Genomic DNA, 17,040 nt, shown 5'->3' on the forward strand with positions numbered 1-17,040 from the left:
GTTAGTCTTGCGAGACCATGGATCTGCGCCTGGAAAGTCTTCACTCTCCAGGGCATAGGCCTGGGCAAGGTTGTATGGAAGACCGGCAGTTGCCCATGCTGCAAGTCTCCCCTCTCCACGACACCAGTGATGTCCAAGGGAAGGGCAAAGGCCGATACAGCTTGGCACCAGTGTCGTTGCAGAGCACTGTGTGGTTAAGTGCCTTGCTCAAGGACACAACATGCCGCCTTGGCTGGGGCTACGAACTCACGACCTTCAGGTCGCTAGTCGAATGCCTTAACCACTTGGCCACGTGCCCACACTAATAAAGCACACTTATTATCAAAGAATTATACCGTATTCAATCTTGAGATCCATCCTCTTGCAGGCAGCCACAAAACAATGAATCACATTAGGATGCATTAAAAAAAACCCACACAACAAAGATCGTCAAACACCCAATGTGTGACAAAAAGAACAAATTGTGCAAGCAATATAAAAGTTAGCAAATAACACTCAGAACTTTAACTGCAAAGTCCCCAAGAGTGAGTCAGCAGCCACGGAGCCAGTTCAGCACTGAGGCGAGTGAAACCTGCCCTGGAGCCTGATGGCTGCAGGTCACAGCAATGGAGCCCGTTCATTGCTTGAAATCCACAGCGGCAGAGTCGATTCTGCGCTGAAGGGCCTCGATCAAATCACGTAAATAATTTTAAAAGTCAACAAAAAACACAAGAATCATGAACCGCAGAGTCCCCAAAACGGAGCCCACAGATGTGGAGCCTGTTCAGCGTTGCGGCAAGAGAAGCCCAATAAGCTGTAGGGCAACAACTGCTCCCGAATCTGGCCGTGAGGATCCAACACTCCTGCACTTCCCCGCCCGATGGTAGAAGTGAGGAGAGAGGAAGACTGGTCAAACACAGGCAAGTGGCACTGAACACCGGTTTGTTTTCCACACTTACCCTCGGCGATTTCAATCTTGCTTGACGCTTTAATCAGTGCAGAGTAATGGAGCCGACCATGACATCGTGTTCCGCCAGCAGGCATCGATGCAGTCTCCAACCCCCGTGATGGCACTCTCGAGAGCCTGGTTCGCTAAATGCCACAGGTAGTCGCAAAAGTGCCAGATCATTTAGTTGGTTCAAAAGTATATCCTTAAAAAGGGAATTACAGGCAGCAACCTATTAAAGTTCAGAAGAAGTAGGGTTTCTTGTAGTTTTCTGAGCTGTCTGCAACATGTCACCGTTGGTCGCTGGTGCCATCTTGTCATATAGCTGGCTGATCTCATATGCACAAATACACTTACAGTAAAGACTGGAATCATAAAATCATCTAGCAAACTTTGAACAAATAAGTTAGAGTTGTATCTATTTCTATTGCAACTCATTTTTATCTAATTCAATCCTAACTGTCTGAGTTAATTTATCAGAAATCCACAAGCAAATATTTAACTATTGTAATCTGCAATGGCAGTTCTAGCAAGTATTGTAAAATGCAGATTTGCTCTTATCTAATGACTACCTTATTTTATTTAATTTTTTTTATTCTTTTCTACTTTGTTGTTCTCTGGCATACTGGATTTTTAATTCAGTAACCTCATGTCTTGTACTTTCTTGTACTATATGAGATCAGCTCTACGATTACCCTGCACCCTCTTGCTAGGACATTTGGGGCTCCCTAATCCAATTCTCATTTTTTTAAAATTAAAATTTAAGGGTATGTCAAATTGGAATGTGATGATAACAATACCAGCACTTTTGAGGTACATCTGGTATCTCTCACTGATGCAGGAATTTCTTTGGAAACCCAGTGTAAGACTTATACCTTTGATTTTTACAGCTTTAATATGTAGCGGGGGGTTGAAGTAAGAAACTGGGAGATGATAATTGGAAACGGCCAAGGGCTGGATAGGAAGGAATCTGATAGGAGAGGAGAGTGGACCATGGAAGGAAGAGGAGGAGGAGGGACACCAGGCGGACTTGATTGGCAGGTGAGAAGAGGTAAGAGGCCAGAGCAGGGAGTAGAAAAAGGGGGAAATGGGAATGGGAAAAAAAACTGGAATAGAGAAATCGATGTTCATGCCATCAGCTTGGAAGTTCCTTCGACGGAATATGAGGTGTTGCTCTTCCTACCTGAGAGTGGCCTCATTGAGGCAGAAGAGAAGGACATGGACTGATATGCTGGAATGAGGAATTTAAATGGTTGGCCACTAGGAAATTCTGCTTTTTGAGGATGGAGCAGAGGTGCTCGACAATTTATGTTGGGTCTCACCAATGTAGAGGACGCTGCATTGCGAGCACCGGATACAATAGGTGACTTCAACAGGTTCACGAGTGAAGTATTACCTCACCTGGAAGGACTGTGTGAAGCCCTGAATGGAAGTGAAGGAGGAGGTGAATGGGCAGGTGTAGCACTTCTGCCATTTGCAGGGATAAGTGCTGGGAGGGAAATTACTGGGAAAGTTCAAATGGACAAGGGAACCACAGAGGGAGCTGAGATTGGGGTGGGGGGGGAGGTGAAGATATATTTGGTGGTCGAATCCCATTGAATATGGTGGAAGTTAAGAAAATGATGTTTTGGATGCAGAGGCTCATGGGGTGGTTGGTGAGGAAAAGAAGAACTCCATCACTGCAAAGGCTGTGGGAGGATGGGGTGAGCATGGATATCTGGGAAATGGAGGAGATGTGGGTGAGGCAACATCAATGGTGGAGGAAGGGAAACCTGTTCTTTGAAGAAAGAGGACATCTACAATGTCCTGGAAAGGAAAGCCCCATCTTGGGAACAGGTGTGGTGGAGACAAAGGAACTAAGGAAAGGGAATAGGTAGCTGGAATAGCAGAGATCTGGAAATTTTTGGAACTTTTATCACATTGTGTATCAAATGGTATCTAATTATTTATTTTATCTTCATTTTCCAGCAGAGAGATCTGTGAAGCCAATAAAACTCTAATGTGTCCAATGTGTGAGCGTAACTGTTCCTACTGGATGCTAAATGAAAGTTGTGTTTATGCAAAGGTAACACATTTTATGATCAATTTACTTCATTCTTCTGTTATCCCAATTGTCCTGAAAATATCGGCTTGCATAGTAAAGCAATAAGATTTCAAGATTCAAGTTTGTTTATCACATGTACACCGAAACATACAATGATATCCGTAGTTTGCATTAACAACCAACACACTCGAGCGTGTGCTCAGGGCAGCCTGCTAGTGTTGCCACACCTTCCGTCACCAAAATACAAAACCACAACAGCAAAACAAGCCCTATTCCTCCCTCCCACCCACACATGTACACCGATCTGTAACCCCTAGGCAGGCCTCCAGCCTCCAGCAGACTTGGACCCAGACTCGGGTTTGCAGACATTGGGCTTCAATTTCCCCTGTGGGCGCACAGAGACTTGCTACTTGGCTTTGGCCGGTGGGCCTTGACCCCAGACTTCTGATTCAACCCTCGGGCCTCAATCCTTGGCTCTCTAATAATTTCCATTGACGGAGATTTTGTTTGATAATAGAATTATGGGTTAGGAAACCAAAATCTGCAGATGAAGTTAGCAATTCGAGCAGTCATGCTCTAACAGGGAGAACAGGATGAGCTTGAAGGATCAAATGGCCAACTTGCATCAATAAACATGATTCTTCCTCATTCTGATTATGAATGGCTTGCAAAGCCAGCGTGAAATTTTAATATTGTATAATACCTCATCTGCATTTGTTAATACGGCAGATACATTAGGAAATTAAGGGAAACATTATGAAGATTAATCTGGCAAAGGTATGCTAAAAGATTAAAGATTTGCTTTATTTGTCACACGTACATTGGAAGCGTGCAGTGAAATGTGTCAGTTGCGTCAGCAACCAACGCAGTCTAAGCATGTGTGGAGGGCAGCCTGTAAGTGTTTCTATGCTTCTGGTGCCAATGTAGCATGCTCACAAATTACTCACTCTAACCCCCATGTCTTTGGAATGTGGGAGGAAACCAGAGCACCCAGAGGAAACCTACACTGTCATGGGGAGCACATCACAAGCTCCTTATAAAGATGTTAAAAAGATGCTTTGTCTCGTTTAATCAGAAGATGGGAGCCCCAAGTGAGCCTGAGTTTAAACTAAACCATTTATAACTGGAGTAGAACACTGCAGTGTTTCTCTATCTTTAATTGATTAAATTACTAGGATTTGGTCTTAGATGGTTTCTGTTTTTTAAAAACTTTTCATTGATCCAGATCAAACTATTACTTAAAAGTACATGAAATGCAGAAAAAAAAGTGATTCTAGTTAAATTTACTGGTGTTTATGCCTGCATCAATTTTATCAAACTCCTTCAAAATATTAATGCATTCCACTTGGCCACAACTATCCTTCTGTACAGCTTTACAAATAGATTATATCCCTTCAGTTCTGAAACCCACTTTCACAGCCTTTTATTCAATACCCCCTCACCATTTTGATTTTTATTGTTATTATGTAGAGACCAGTATACAGTTTATTAAGTGTCCACACAAGTTCAGAAAACAACTTTTTTCATTCTACATCCATTTTGTATCTTTCTGAAAATTAGCTTGCATCTTTTCTTTATAATCTTGCTCTTTTACCAACTAGGCATTGCTATTTTTACTGCATTTTTGTACCTATAATTCTAGCTCCCCAGATGCCCATGTTCCATGTATAATATCCAACTTGTATGTGACCTACTTACTCTGCCTATTAAAGTGTCATGCTGTAAAATTTTACCATGTCAGGGGTATGAAGGCACATTGTAGGAAGAGCGAAAATCGTGCCAGAGCAAAATATAAGTAGAAGGGGAGAACACTGGCACAGGAGCACAACACTCTCAAAAGGATTCAAAGTGCATCACAACTCAGGGTAGTATGCCAAGATTAAATGGTTAGAGGGTTAAGGAAGGCCAGACACACAGGCTACAAGCTGTGGACAACTGTATTTTAATCACTTGCTTTGGTGCGTCTTATCAGCAGGTATCCATACAGCAGATGGTCTGACTGCTAGCCCAGATACTCCAAAGACTCTTTTCTACCAGTGTTGTCATGTGACTTTACTGGAGCCTGTAGGTATAGTTTCTGGCTGATTATCAGGGAGTTTTGTTAGTTCTCCAGCAAATAAAGCTCTCATGGAAGTGTTTGAAGGAAGGATGGAATATCATCAATGTTCTGCCCAGTATTTAACCCTCTGTAAACAGAATTGAGGAGCATTGTCTGATCATAACTGGAAAGCTCATTGTAGGAGCATATTTCCTACATCATCATAACATCATAAGACTGAGAAGGATAATTAGACCTTTTGGCACACCAAGCCTGCTCTGCCATTCAGTCATAGCTGATTTATTTTCTCTCTCAACCCCATTTTCCTGCCTTCTACCCATAACCTTTGACACCCTTAGTAATTAAGTACCTATCCACCTCCACTTCAAACATACCCAGTGACTCGTTCTCCACAGCTCTTTCTAGCAACGTGTTCCACAGATTCAACCCCCCCCCCCCAACCGGGCTAAAGAAATTTCTCTTTACAGTAGTATCTATGCTTCACCATTAGGTCACTGGTTATAGAGGACTTTGGGAATAAATTAAAGTGCGACATAAATGCAATTTTTTTGGTTGTCAATGCTCCCCCTCTTCTCAGCCCCCCTTTTCTCAGTTGTAAACTATTATGCCTATTATACCTTCACTCTTGCTGAGGGAAAATAAAGTTTACTGAGAACCATATGCACATTAAAGGTCAAATGCCATCAAACCATCCAGTCCAAGTGCTTGGACTGCAGAAGGAAAGGTTGTTTGATGTTCTTGCTCATTTTTTACAACTTTAGACCCCTTCCCTTTGATGCCAAAGCATAGAAATAGAGATGAGTCTCCAGACAATATCATGCACAGTTTTGAAATAGATATTTATGCCTGCTTAGAACTTGTGTCCCTTGGATCTGCCTGCACACCCATAACTCATTGAGTCCACTAAATCCAGGTCAATCCTCACTGCAAACCTGTCCCATTTACCCACTACATTCACTGACATTAACCTTCCAGCACGTCTTTGGGATATGGGAAGACCTGGAGGGAACCAATATGGCCTCATGGAGAAAATGCAAATCACGTAGACAGAATCCATGGTCAGAGTTGAACCTGGATTCCTGGAACAGTGAGGCTATAGTGCAATAACTGTTACACTGCATTGCTGTCCACCATGTTTATGGGCTTTATTTTGGACATTGGAGAGGATAATATTACCCAGCATAATGATGTCTACACTTTGTACAACATCATAATGTCTTGGAAGCAAGTACATCAAGATCTTTAGACTCCTGGAAGTTGAATTACATTGTTAATCTTATGTACAGTTCTGGTCACTGAATTATGGGAAAGATATCAATAAAATTGAGAGAGTACAGAGGAGATTTACTAAAATTTTGCCTGGGCTTCATCTCCTAAGTTACAGAGAAAGGTTGAACAAGTTAGGTCTTAATATTCTTTGGAGCGTAGAAGGTTGAGGGGGGACTTGATAGAGGTATTTAAAATTATGAGGGGGATAGATAACGTTGAGGGGGATAGATAACGTTGACGTGGATAGGCTTTTTCCATTGAGAGTGGGGGAGATTCAAACAAGAGGACATGAGTTGAGAGTTAAAGGGCAAAAGTTTAGGGGTAACATGAGGGGGAACTTCTTTACTCAGGGAGTGGTAGCTGTGTGGAACGAGCTTCCAGCAGAAGTGGTTGAGGCAGGTTCGATGTTGTCACTTAAAGTTAAATTGGATAGTTATATGGACAGCAATGGAATGGAGGGTTATGGGCTGAGTGCAGGTCGGTGGGACCAGGTGAGAGTAAGAGTTCCCCACGGACTAGAAGGGCTGAGATGGACTGTTTCCATGTTGTAATTGTTATATGGTTATATAGTTATAATCTGGGGCAATATTGCTTCCTGTCTCTGTACAAATATTATGCATATTAAAATCTATAAATAACAGATGTAATCACCAAATTCCTGGCACTAATTTAGCATTTTAGCATTGTTATTATGTTATCAATTTTAATTATTTTTCTAATTCACCAAATTTCACTAGAACAAATATTTTTGTCTTGCAACGTTATATATTTTATTGAATATTGATATATGTTGCTTAATATTGAAAATCTCCATGTATTTTCATAACTCCTGATATTTTTCTTCAGAGAGTTTGTGATTATAATCTAAAATATTCGATACACTTTGCCTAAGTATCCCTCATTTCTGCTCTTCTTGTTCTTTTTCGCATCTTGTGGCACATCGAGCGGCATTTTTGCCATTTCCATAGCATTTGTCTGTCTTTTACGAGGCTGAGTTACTAGCTCGATGCTCAGCCCAGCACAAATAGAAAGCACCCAAGAAGCCGGCTGGATTTGAACCCAAGACTATTTGCCTCAAAGTCTGGTGCTGATGTCACTACACTGCTGGATGGCCATATATGCTGTATTTGTGGCCAATCTAATTTGTACCTACAGGAAAAGCACAAACATGCTTGATGAGGCTATGTTTTGACTGTACAATGATGAAAATGAAGAATTAGCACAATTGGGGATGGGAACTTGCCATTAAGAGTACGTATGACCTCTTGCACCCATTCCACCATTCAACATGATTATGACTGACCTTTCTGCTACTGTCTTGTATTTGTCCCATGAAATTTGATTCCCTTAGTATACAAAACTTTACTGATATTTGTCGTGAATGTATTCAGAGTCTAAGCCTCTGTGGCTATCAGGTAGAGAATTCCAAAGATTCATTATCCGGTGGATAAAGAAATTGCTTCACAACTCTATCCTGAATGGCTGACCTGCTCATCATTGACTGTGCTCTTGGTTTGAAATATCGAGCTAGAGGAAATATCATCTCTGTTTTCAAGCATAAAAAAACAATGTTCCAGTGAAATTATCTCTGATTCGTCTAAATTCTAGACACAGACTGGTTAATCTCTATTGGCGTGATAACCCAGGAATCAATCTGGCAAACTCTCTGTGATGCAAGTGTTGCCCTCCTTGGGCAATGGGCAATTCTCCATGGTGAAGTCTCTCATAAAACATAGGACATTCCAGCACAGTACAGACCATTTGGGCCAGGGTAGTGTGCCAACCTTTTAATCTACTTTAAGCTCAATCCAATTCTTCTCTCCTACATCACCTTCCATTTTTCTATCATCTATGTGCCTATCTAAGAATCTGTTAAGTGTCTCTGTCCTGCTCCTATATAGCTACAGTAATGGGTATTTACTCCTGTACATGAATCCTCTTTCCGCAAGGGCTGAAACACTGCCCACCTTCCTAACTGTTCGCGGTACTTGCATGTTAAGTTTAGTGATTCATGTACAAGGACACATGGGCCCCACTGAAAGCTTTTCATTCCCTCGTCACTTAAAACAGTTCTCTACTTTCTTTTTTTCAATCAAATCTATGCATTTACACAACATACAAATTATATTTTTTTGCAATTTTACAATTATTTTTGTCACACTTGATATAATTACCTAACCATATTGTACATTGCCGTTACTGTAATACAATAGAGTATAATCCCATAATTAACATGTTATGAAAGTGTAGCTGATATTTAATTGGAGGAGAAATACTCATGTCAAATAATTGCTTGAATTCAGATGAGGTTTCCTGCGATGTTCAATCTTGTTATTTCATTATGTACATTATCGATTGGCAAATGCCCTGTATTATCCTGGCAGTGCAGCTGAAGGACTCCTTCTGCTGACAAATTAGGTTTAATTTCTTTCTTACAAGTTTGAAAAAAAAATATTGAAAAGCAAGACTACTATGTTTTCATTGACTGAAATTTAAAATTAAAAAAATTCACTTTGATTTTGGGAACTGGATTTTATCTCTACAATCTTGCAGGTGTTTTAACACATGGCTTAGAATTCAAACAGTACTTCCACCTTTATTTCCACAGTGCTGGTGTTTTTGGAAAGTCAGTGATTGAGGATCATTGAGTATGTTTTCTCTTGTGAATTAGGGATGTGTAGATAAATAAAGATGTGTCAAACAGAGAAAATTCAAAGTTTAAAGTAAATTTATTATCAAAGTACATATACACCCTTGAGATTCATTGCGGACATACCGTATAAATCCATAATAGAGTAAACCATGATAGAATCAATGAAAGACTACACCAGCTTGAGCACTATATATGTTGAATCTAAATACTTAGCTGTCAAGGGTCCTCCTGTGAAAGACTGGGGATGTAGTGGTAGCAAACTGTCAAATGAACTTGATTGTCCTACAGGCAATGGGTCCAGAAATACTAACAGGACACCTTGTGGATAGCACTATCAAAAACTAAAGACATCATCAAGGATCTCAGGTGGTCTGTACGTATCAGCTGTGTGATGAAAAAGGCATAACAGCACCTCTTTCGCCTCAGACAGTTGAAGAAGTTTGGTATGGGCACCCAAATCCTAAGAACTTTCTACAGGGGCATGATTGAGAGCATCGTGACTGACTGCATCACTGCCTGGTATGGGAACTGTACTCCCCTCAATCGCGGAACTCTGCAGAGAGTGGTGTGGACAGCTCAGAGCATTTGTAGATATGAACTTCCCACTACTCAGGACATTTACAAAGCCAGGTGTGTAAAAGAGTCCCGAAGGATCACTGGGGGCCGGAGTCACCCAATCACAAACTGTTCCAGCTGCTACCATCCGGGAAATGGTACCGCAGCAGTAAAGCCTGGACCAACAGGCTTCGGGACAGCTTCTTCCATCAGGCCATTAGACTGATTAATTCGTAGTATTTTGATGTTATATTGACTGTCCTGTTGTACATAATCTTCATTATAAATTGCTATCAATTGCAAATTGCACTTTAAACGGAGATGTAACGTAAAAATTTTTACTCCTCGTGTTACTCCTCGTGTACTCCTCATAACAAAGAATAGCATAGTGTTTTTTGAAATATTAATTGACATATATCAAGGCATATTGACTGGCTGCATCACAGCCTGCTGTGGAAACATCAATGCCCTTGAACGGCGAATCCTACGAAAAGTAGTGGATACAGCCCATTCCCTCGTGGGTAAATTCCTCCCCATCATTGGGCACATCTATACAAAGTGATGTCACGAGAAAGTAGCATCTATCATCAGGAACACCCGCACCGCCCAGCTCGTGCTCTCTTCTCACTGCTGCCAACAGGCAGAGCCAGAGAAAATGAGTGATATCTCTCTGTGCTGTGTTAGCAAAAGAGAGAGAGAGCCTGTGGCATGTCAGACTGTTGGGTAAACAGTTTTTTGTTGACTGCAGATCATGGTCTCTCTTTGGGTGCTTTGCTGTTGCTTGGTGGGTGGTGGGTACTAAAATGAGTGAGGGGGAGAGGTTGTTGTGTTGATTCTTGCTGCTTGTGTAGAGAAGGAAGGAGAGGGATCTTTGGGTTTCTAACAGTTTTCTATTGTTCATTCTTTTTTGGTTCTGTTTTTCGTGGATGTCTGTGAAGGCAAGTATTTCAGGTTGTATGCTGTATACATTCTCTGTTAATAAATGGAACTACTTGATTTGATTTGAACCACTTTACACACAGTTATTGCCCCTCAACCATCAGGCTCTTGAACCAAAGGGGATAACTTCATTCAACTTTACTTGCCCCATCACTAAAATGTTCCAACCACCTTTGGACTCACTTTCAAGTATTCTTCATCTCATGTTCTCAATATTTATTGCAATTATTTATTATTAGTATTTCCTTATTTATGCATTTGCAGTTTGTTCTCTTTTGCATACTGGCTGAACGCCCAAGTTGTTGCAGTCTTTCATTGATTCTATTATGCATTTATTGACTATGCCCATCAATGAATGTCGGGTTTTATATACAGTAGTGACATATATGTACTTTGATGGTATGAATTTCTACCACCAGTATTGCAAATTTGGATACCAATATAGTCAGCAAATTGAGATTACCATTGTGGCACACAGAAAATGCTGGAGGAACTCAGCAAGTCAGGCAGCATCTATGGAGAGGAATAAACAGTTGACATTTCAGACTGAGAACCTGATTATTCCCTTCCATAGATGCTGCCTGATCTGCTGAGTTCCTTGAGCATTTTGTAGGCGTTGCTCAAGACTTGCAGCACCTGCAGCATCTCTTGTGTTTTTTGATTACCAGTGTCTTTTTCTCAATGTTCGCGTGTGGATTTGGGTTCATGGGCTCATTAAATGTCTTCATTTTTTTTTCATTTGTAGCTATACTTCTGCTTCTGGCTGCAATAGTGAAGACAGAGTTTAATTAACACAATAAATGTTACATTCTTGGCATTCTCACCGATTGAGAAAACTTGGACAAAATGTAGAAATTTTGGAAAAGTGAAAATGTCAGCAAGTCTTCACTTAGTTTCAGAGTTTGTGGAAATGACACATTGCTGCCCATGATTGGCTGATTTGATATTTCCATTAATGAGCAGGTGTCCCGAATAAAGTGACCACTCTGAGTGTGAGTGCGTGTGTATATGTATATATATTTATGCTTCTGCTGAGTTAATGCATAAAACCAATTCTTTAGCATGCTATTTTGACTATTATTTTTTGGATTCACTTCAGACTGATTGTTGTGTCTTCAGTTCATGAAGTGCAAATCTGAGATGTTTATGCACAGTCCATCTGCTCTGAATGGGTAGTTTGAACAAAGGCTTGGAAGAAATTGCTTATCTCTGAAGCTGGCTATAATATCTGTGCACCACATGCTAGTGAGATTTAATTTCATTTATTTGTATTTAGGAAAGTGCAAATTAATCAGCCAGAATTTGTTGTCAAAATAACAGAGCCTGACGGTTCCTGCTTTTATGTATGAAGAATTTAAACATCTCCAGGCATGGAACAGATGAGCAGTTAAAAGCAAGTCTCTAAGCATTACTATTTGAACTTCAGGAAATCAGTGCATTTGATTATGGTGTCTGTGTCTTTGAAAAGAAGGTGTCAAAATTGAAGAGCTGATTGAAAGCTAGCAATGCTGTTCAGCACTAAAATGGAACGTGTCGAGTGGATACTATGTAGGTTGTATAAGGACCATGTTGTCCAGCAAACTGGAGACAGCAATTTTACAAAGAGATCCTTGGCAAGACAAGAGGGCTTTATTTTTTCTGGACATGAAAAGGGTCTAATATTTTGTATGCCTCTTTTCCATTAGATAGGTGTTCTCAGTTCCACCATGAAATATGCCTATTTCATTGTGTCTTGTAAAACAAGCACAAATTCAGCAAATTATAGACCCACGTGTTTGTGCCTTATTACAGTACTAGAGCCAGAGACATACTTCTGGTAGAACCATTGCTTAATAGAATCAGATTCAAATGTTTCAAGATTTAAAGTACAGTTATTATCAAAGTATGTATGTGGTATACAACCAACACACACAAAATGCTGGAGAAACTCAGCAGGCCAGGCAGCATCTATGGAAAAAAAAGTACAGCTGACGTTTCGGGCAGCAAAAAAAAAAGAGCAGCCAGAAACCAGAAGCACATCGTAACGTGAACTATGGAGTCCAATCCACAAAACACGTCGATTAGACCTTGCCCAAGACCCAGAACTCCAGCACCATCCTCCATCAGCATCGAGAGAAAGGCCATTCAAATGCAGGGACCTTCCTTTGGGAGCAGCAAGTAAGTGAGTGAGAGAGAGAGAGAGACTGTCACACACAAATGCCTTCATCCAGCAGCAGCAAGCGAGAAGCTGGTAGGTAGCACTGAACACCTGCTCTCCTTCCACACTCAGAGAACTGGGTTCGAACTTGGCTGCACGTGCTGTCTGTGTGGAGTTTACACGTGCTCCCTGTGACCTCATGGGTTTCCTTCAGACGTTCTAGTTTCCTCTCATGTCGCAAAGATGTGCAGGTTGATAGGTTATTTGGCCACTGTAAATTGCCTCCAGTGTGTAGGTGGGTGATAGAATCTGGAGGTGAGGGGAGTTTGATGAGAACGTGGGGAGCATAAAACATGGCGATTGATATAGGATTAGCTTAAATAGGCAATTGATAATTGGATTAGTTTAAATAGGCAATTGATGATTGGCAGAGATTGGATACTCCAAGGGACATTTCCTTGATGCATCTCTGTCTGAATACATCTATGCTAACAGACACTGATGTTTTCCCTTTTATTTAGATTTTACTCCAGTCTAGGTATTCCAAAAGATTTGTTTGGAACTGAAGCTCGGAGAATGATGGAATGAAGTGGGTGGATCTGATTCTGATGAGATTTGACAGAATTGCTGTGTCCCTTTGATGTTAAACTGCAGGGAGCCAGCAACAAAGGCTGTGCCATCTGCCGTGGAATAGTCTTCGATGTGTATTTATTGCAAAGAATGCTGCATCAGTGTGCATCAGCTTTTGTTTTGAGACACACATTTGTAAATTGTGATGCTTTCCTTTGAAATCTTTATCACATACTGTTTCATATTAGAAACATAGAAACATAGAAAATAGGTGCAGGAGTAGGCCATTCGGCCCTTCGAGCCTGCACAGCCATTCAGTATGACCATGGCTGATCATCCAACTCAGAACCCTGTACCAGCCTTCCCTCCATACCCCCTGATCCCTTTAGCCACAAGGGCCATATCTAACTCCCTCTTAAATATAGCCAATGAACTGGCCTCAACTGTTTCCTGTGGCAGAGAATTCCACAGATTCACCACTCTCTGTGTGAAGAAGTTTTTCCTAATCTCGGTCCTAAAAGGCTTCCCCTTTATCCTCAAACTATGACCCCTCGTTCTGGACTTCCCCAACATCGGGAACACTCTTCCTGCATCTAGCCTGTCCAGTCCCTTTAGGATTTTATACGTTTCAATCAGATCCCCCCCAATCTTCTAAATTTCAACGAGTATAAGCCTAGTTCATCCAGTCTTTCATCATATGAAAGTCCTGCCATCCCAGGAATCAATCTGGTGAACCTTCTTTGTACTTCCTCTATGGCAAGGATGTCTTTCCTCAGATTAGGGGACCAAAACTGCACACAATACTCCAGATGTGGTCTCACCAAGGCCTTGTACAACTGCAGTAGTACCTCCCTGCTCCTGTACTCGAATCCTCTTGCTATGAATGCCAGCATACCATTCGCCTTTTTCACTGCCTGCTGTACCTGCATGCCCACTTTCAATGACTGGTGTACAATGACACCCAGGTCTCGTTGCACCTCCCCTTTTCCTAATCGGCCATCATTCAGATAATAATCTGTTTTCCTGTTTTTGCCACCAAAGTGGATAACTTCACATTTATCCACATTAAATTGCATCTGCCATGAATTTGCCCACTCACCTAACCTATCCAAGTCACCCTGCATCCTCTTAGCATCCTCCTCACAGCTAATACTGCCGCCCAGCTTCATGTCATCCACAAACTTGGAGATGCTGCATTTAATTCCCTCATCCAAGTCATTAATATATATTGTAAACAACTGGGGTCCCAGCACTGAGCCTTGCGGTACCCCACTAGTCACTGCCTGCCACTCTGAAAAGGTCCCGTTTATTCCCACTCTTTGCTTCCTGTCTGCCAACCAATTCTCTATCCACATCAATACCTTACCCCCAATACCGTGTGCTTTAAGTTTGCACACTAATCTCCTGTGTGGGACCTTGTCAAAAGCCTTTTGAAAATCCACATCCACTGGTTCTCCCCTATCCACTCTACTAGTTACATCCTCAAAAAATTCTATGAGATTCGTCAAACATGATTTTCCTTTCACAAATCCATGCTGACTTTGTCCGATGATTTCACCGCTTTCCAAATGTGCTGTTATCACATCTTTGATAACTGACTCTAGCAATTTCCCCACCACCGATGTTAGGCTAACCGGTCTATAATTCCCTGGTTTCTCTCTCCCTCCTTTTTTAAAAAGTGGGGTTACATTAGCCACCCTCCAATCCTCAGGAACTAGTCCAGAATCTAAAGAGTTTTGAAAAATTATCACTAATGCATCCACTATTTCTTGGGCTACTTCCTTGAGCACTCTGGGATGCAGACCATCTGGCCCTGGGGATTTATCTGCCTTTAATCCCTTCAATTTACCTAACACCACTTCCCTACTAACATGTATTTCCCTCAGTTCCTCCATCTCACTGGACCCTCTGTCCCCTACTATTTCCAGAAGATTATTTATGTCCTCCTTAGTGAAGACAGAACCAAAGTAATTATTCAATTGGTCTGCCATGTCCTTGCTCCCCATAATCAATTCACCTGTTTCTGTCTGTAGGGGACCTACGTTTGTCTTAACCAATCTTTTTCTTTTCACATATCTATAAAAGCTTTTACAGTCAGTTTTTATGTTCCCTGCCAGTTTTCTGTCATGGTCTCTTTTCCCCTTCCTAATTAAGCCCTTTGTCCTCCTCTGCTGAACTCTGAATTTCTCCCAGTCCTCAGGTGAGCCACTTTTTCTGGCTAATTTGTATGCTTCTTCTTTGGAATTGATACTATCCCTAATTTCCCTTGTCAGCCACGGGTGCACTACCTTCCTTGATTTATTCTTTTGCCAAACTGGGATGAACAATTGTTGTAGTTCATCCATGCGATCTTTAAATGCTTGCCATTGCATATCCACCTTCAACCCTTTAAGTGTCGTTTGCCAATCTATCTTAGCTAATTCACGTTTCATACCTTCACAGTTACCCTTCTTTAAGTTCAGAACCTTTGTTTCAGAATTAACTATGTCACTCTCCATCTTAATGAAGAATTCCACCATATTATGGTCACTCTTACCCAAGGAGCCTCTCACGACAAGATTGCTAATTAACCCTTCCTCATTGCTCAATACCCAGTCTAGAATAGCCTGCTCTCTAGTTGGTTCCTCGACATGTTGGTTCAGAAAACCATCCCGCATACATTCCAAGAAATCCTCTTCCTCAGCACCCTTACCAATTTGGTTCACCCAATCTACGTGTAGATTGATGTCACCCATTATAACTGCTGTTCCTTTATTGCACACATTTCTAATTTCCTGTTTAATACTATCCCCAACCTCACTACTACTGTTAGGTGGCCTGTATACAACTCCCACCAGCGTTTTCTGCCCCTTAGTGTTATGCAGCTCTACCCATACCGATTCCACATCCTCCCGGCTTATGTCCTTCCTTTCTATTGCGTTAATCTCCCCTCTAACCAGCAACGCCACCCCACCTCCTTTTCTTTCATGTCTATCCCTCCTGAATATTGAATATCCCTGAATGTTGAGCTCCCATCCTTGGTCACCCTGGAGCCATGTCTCTGTGATCCCAACTATATCATATTCATTAATAACAATCTGCACTTTTAATTCATCCACCTTGTTACGAATGCTCCTTGCATTGACACACAAAGCCTTCAGGCTTGCTTTTACAGCTCTCTTAGCCCTTATACAATTATGTTGTTATATTGGACGTAACAATGTGTTGTGGAATTGAGAAACCGGAGGCTTAACTTCCTTTTAGTTTCTCTACTTAGCTGGTGATTTTACCTGTGCTCAACAGGCAAACATTAAAAGTAGAAACCTTTCTTTGGGTTGGTGGCCAGTACTATATTGTTCTCTTCAATCAACGGTGAAGGTTGAAGTCTCTTAAGCGTGCAGTTACTGACAGAGGTCAGGCATGTGAAGTAGCTGGGTCAATAATTTATGGTCATCTAGGATGCCCACCATCCAGGCTACGTTTCCTTCTCACGACTACCATTGGGCAGGAAGTACAGATCCCTTAGGTCCCACATCACCAGATTCAGGAACCAAGTTCAAACTGATAACTTAAATAAGTTTTGTCATCAGAGCCACTTATGACCTCCTACCCACACCCCAGAACCTAAACCAGCAGTGGGGAGAAGACCCCGCTTGCTCCCTTTGTCAAACACTTGGATCACTAAGGCACATTTTAACAGGATGCACCACGAGCCTCACCCAGGGGCGGCATAACCAAGTTCTCAGACATCTGGCATCAATCATGGAACAGAGGTGAATCACCACAAATGCTCTACCACAAACATCAGCAGGAAATGTCCACATTACACGATTTGCACCAGCAGGCCAACCTCCAGAGCACCATTTAACATCAAATGAGGTAAGCATTCTGCAGGCTGCTGGGGATTGGA

At 41.6% G+C, this 17,040-nt stretch overlaps 1 protein-coding gene across 1 annotated transcript in view; it reads left to right on the forward strand.

Moving 5' to 3' along the window:
* Nucleotides 1-17,040, forward strand: part of ano3 (anoctamin 3) — a 350,806-nt gene that overhangs the window by 199,694 nt on the left and 134,072 nt on the right. Inside the window, exon 13 of the mRNA XM_063063091.1 lies at nt 2,894-2,990. Within this exon, the coding sequence (XP_062919161.1) occupies nt 2,894-2,990 (97 nt within the window). The remainder of the gene's footprint in view (nt 1-2,893; nt 2,991-17,040) is intronic.

Source organism: Mobula hypostoma, chromosome 11 (genome assembly GCF_963921235.1).
Source record: "Mobula hypostoma chromosome 11, sMobHyp1.1, whole genome shotgun sequence".
In the NCBI taxonomy this organism is placed as follows: domain Eukaryota; kingdom Metazoa; phylum Chordata; class Chondrichthyes; order Myliobatiformes; family Myliobatidae; genus Mobula; species Mobula hypostoma.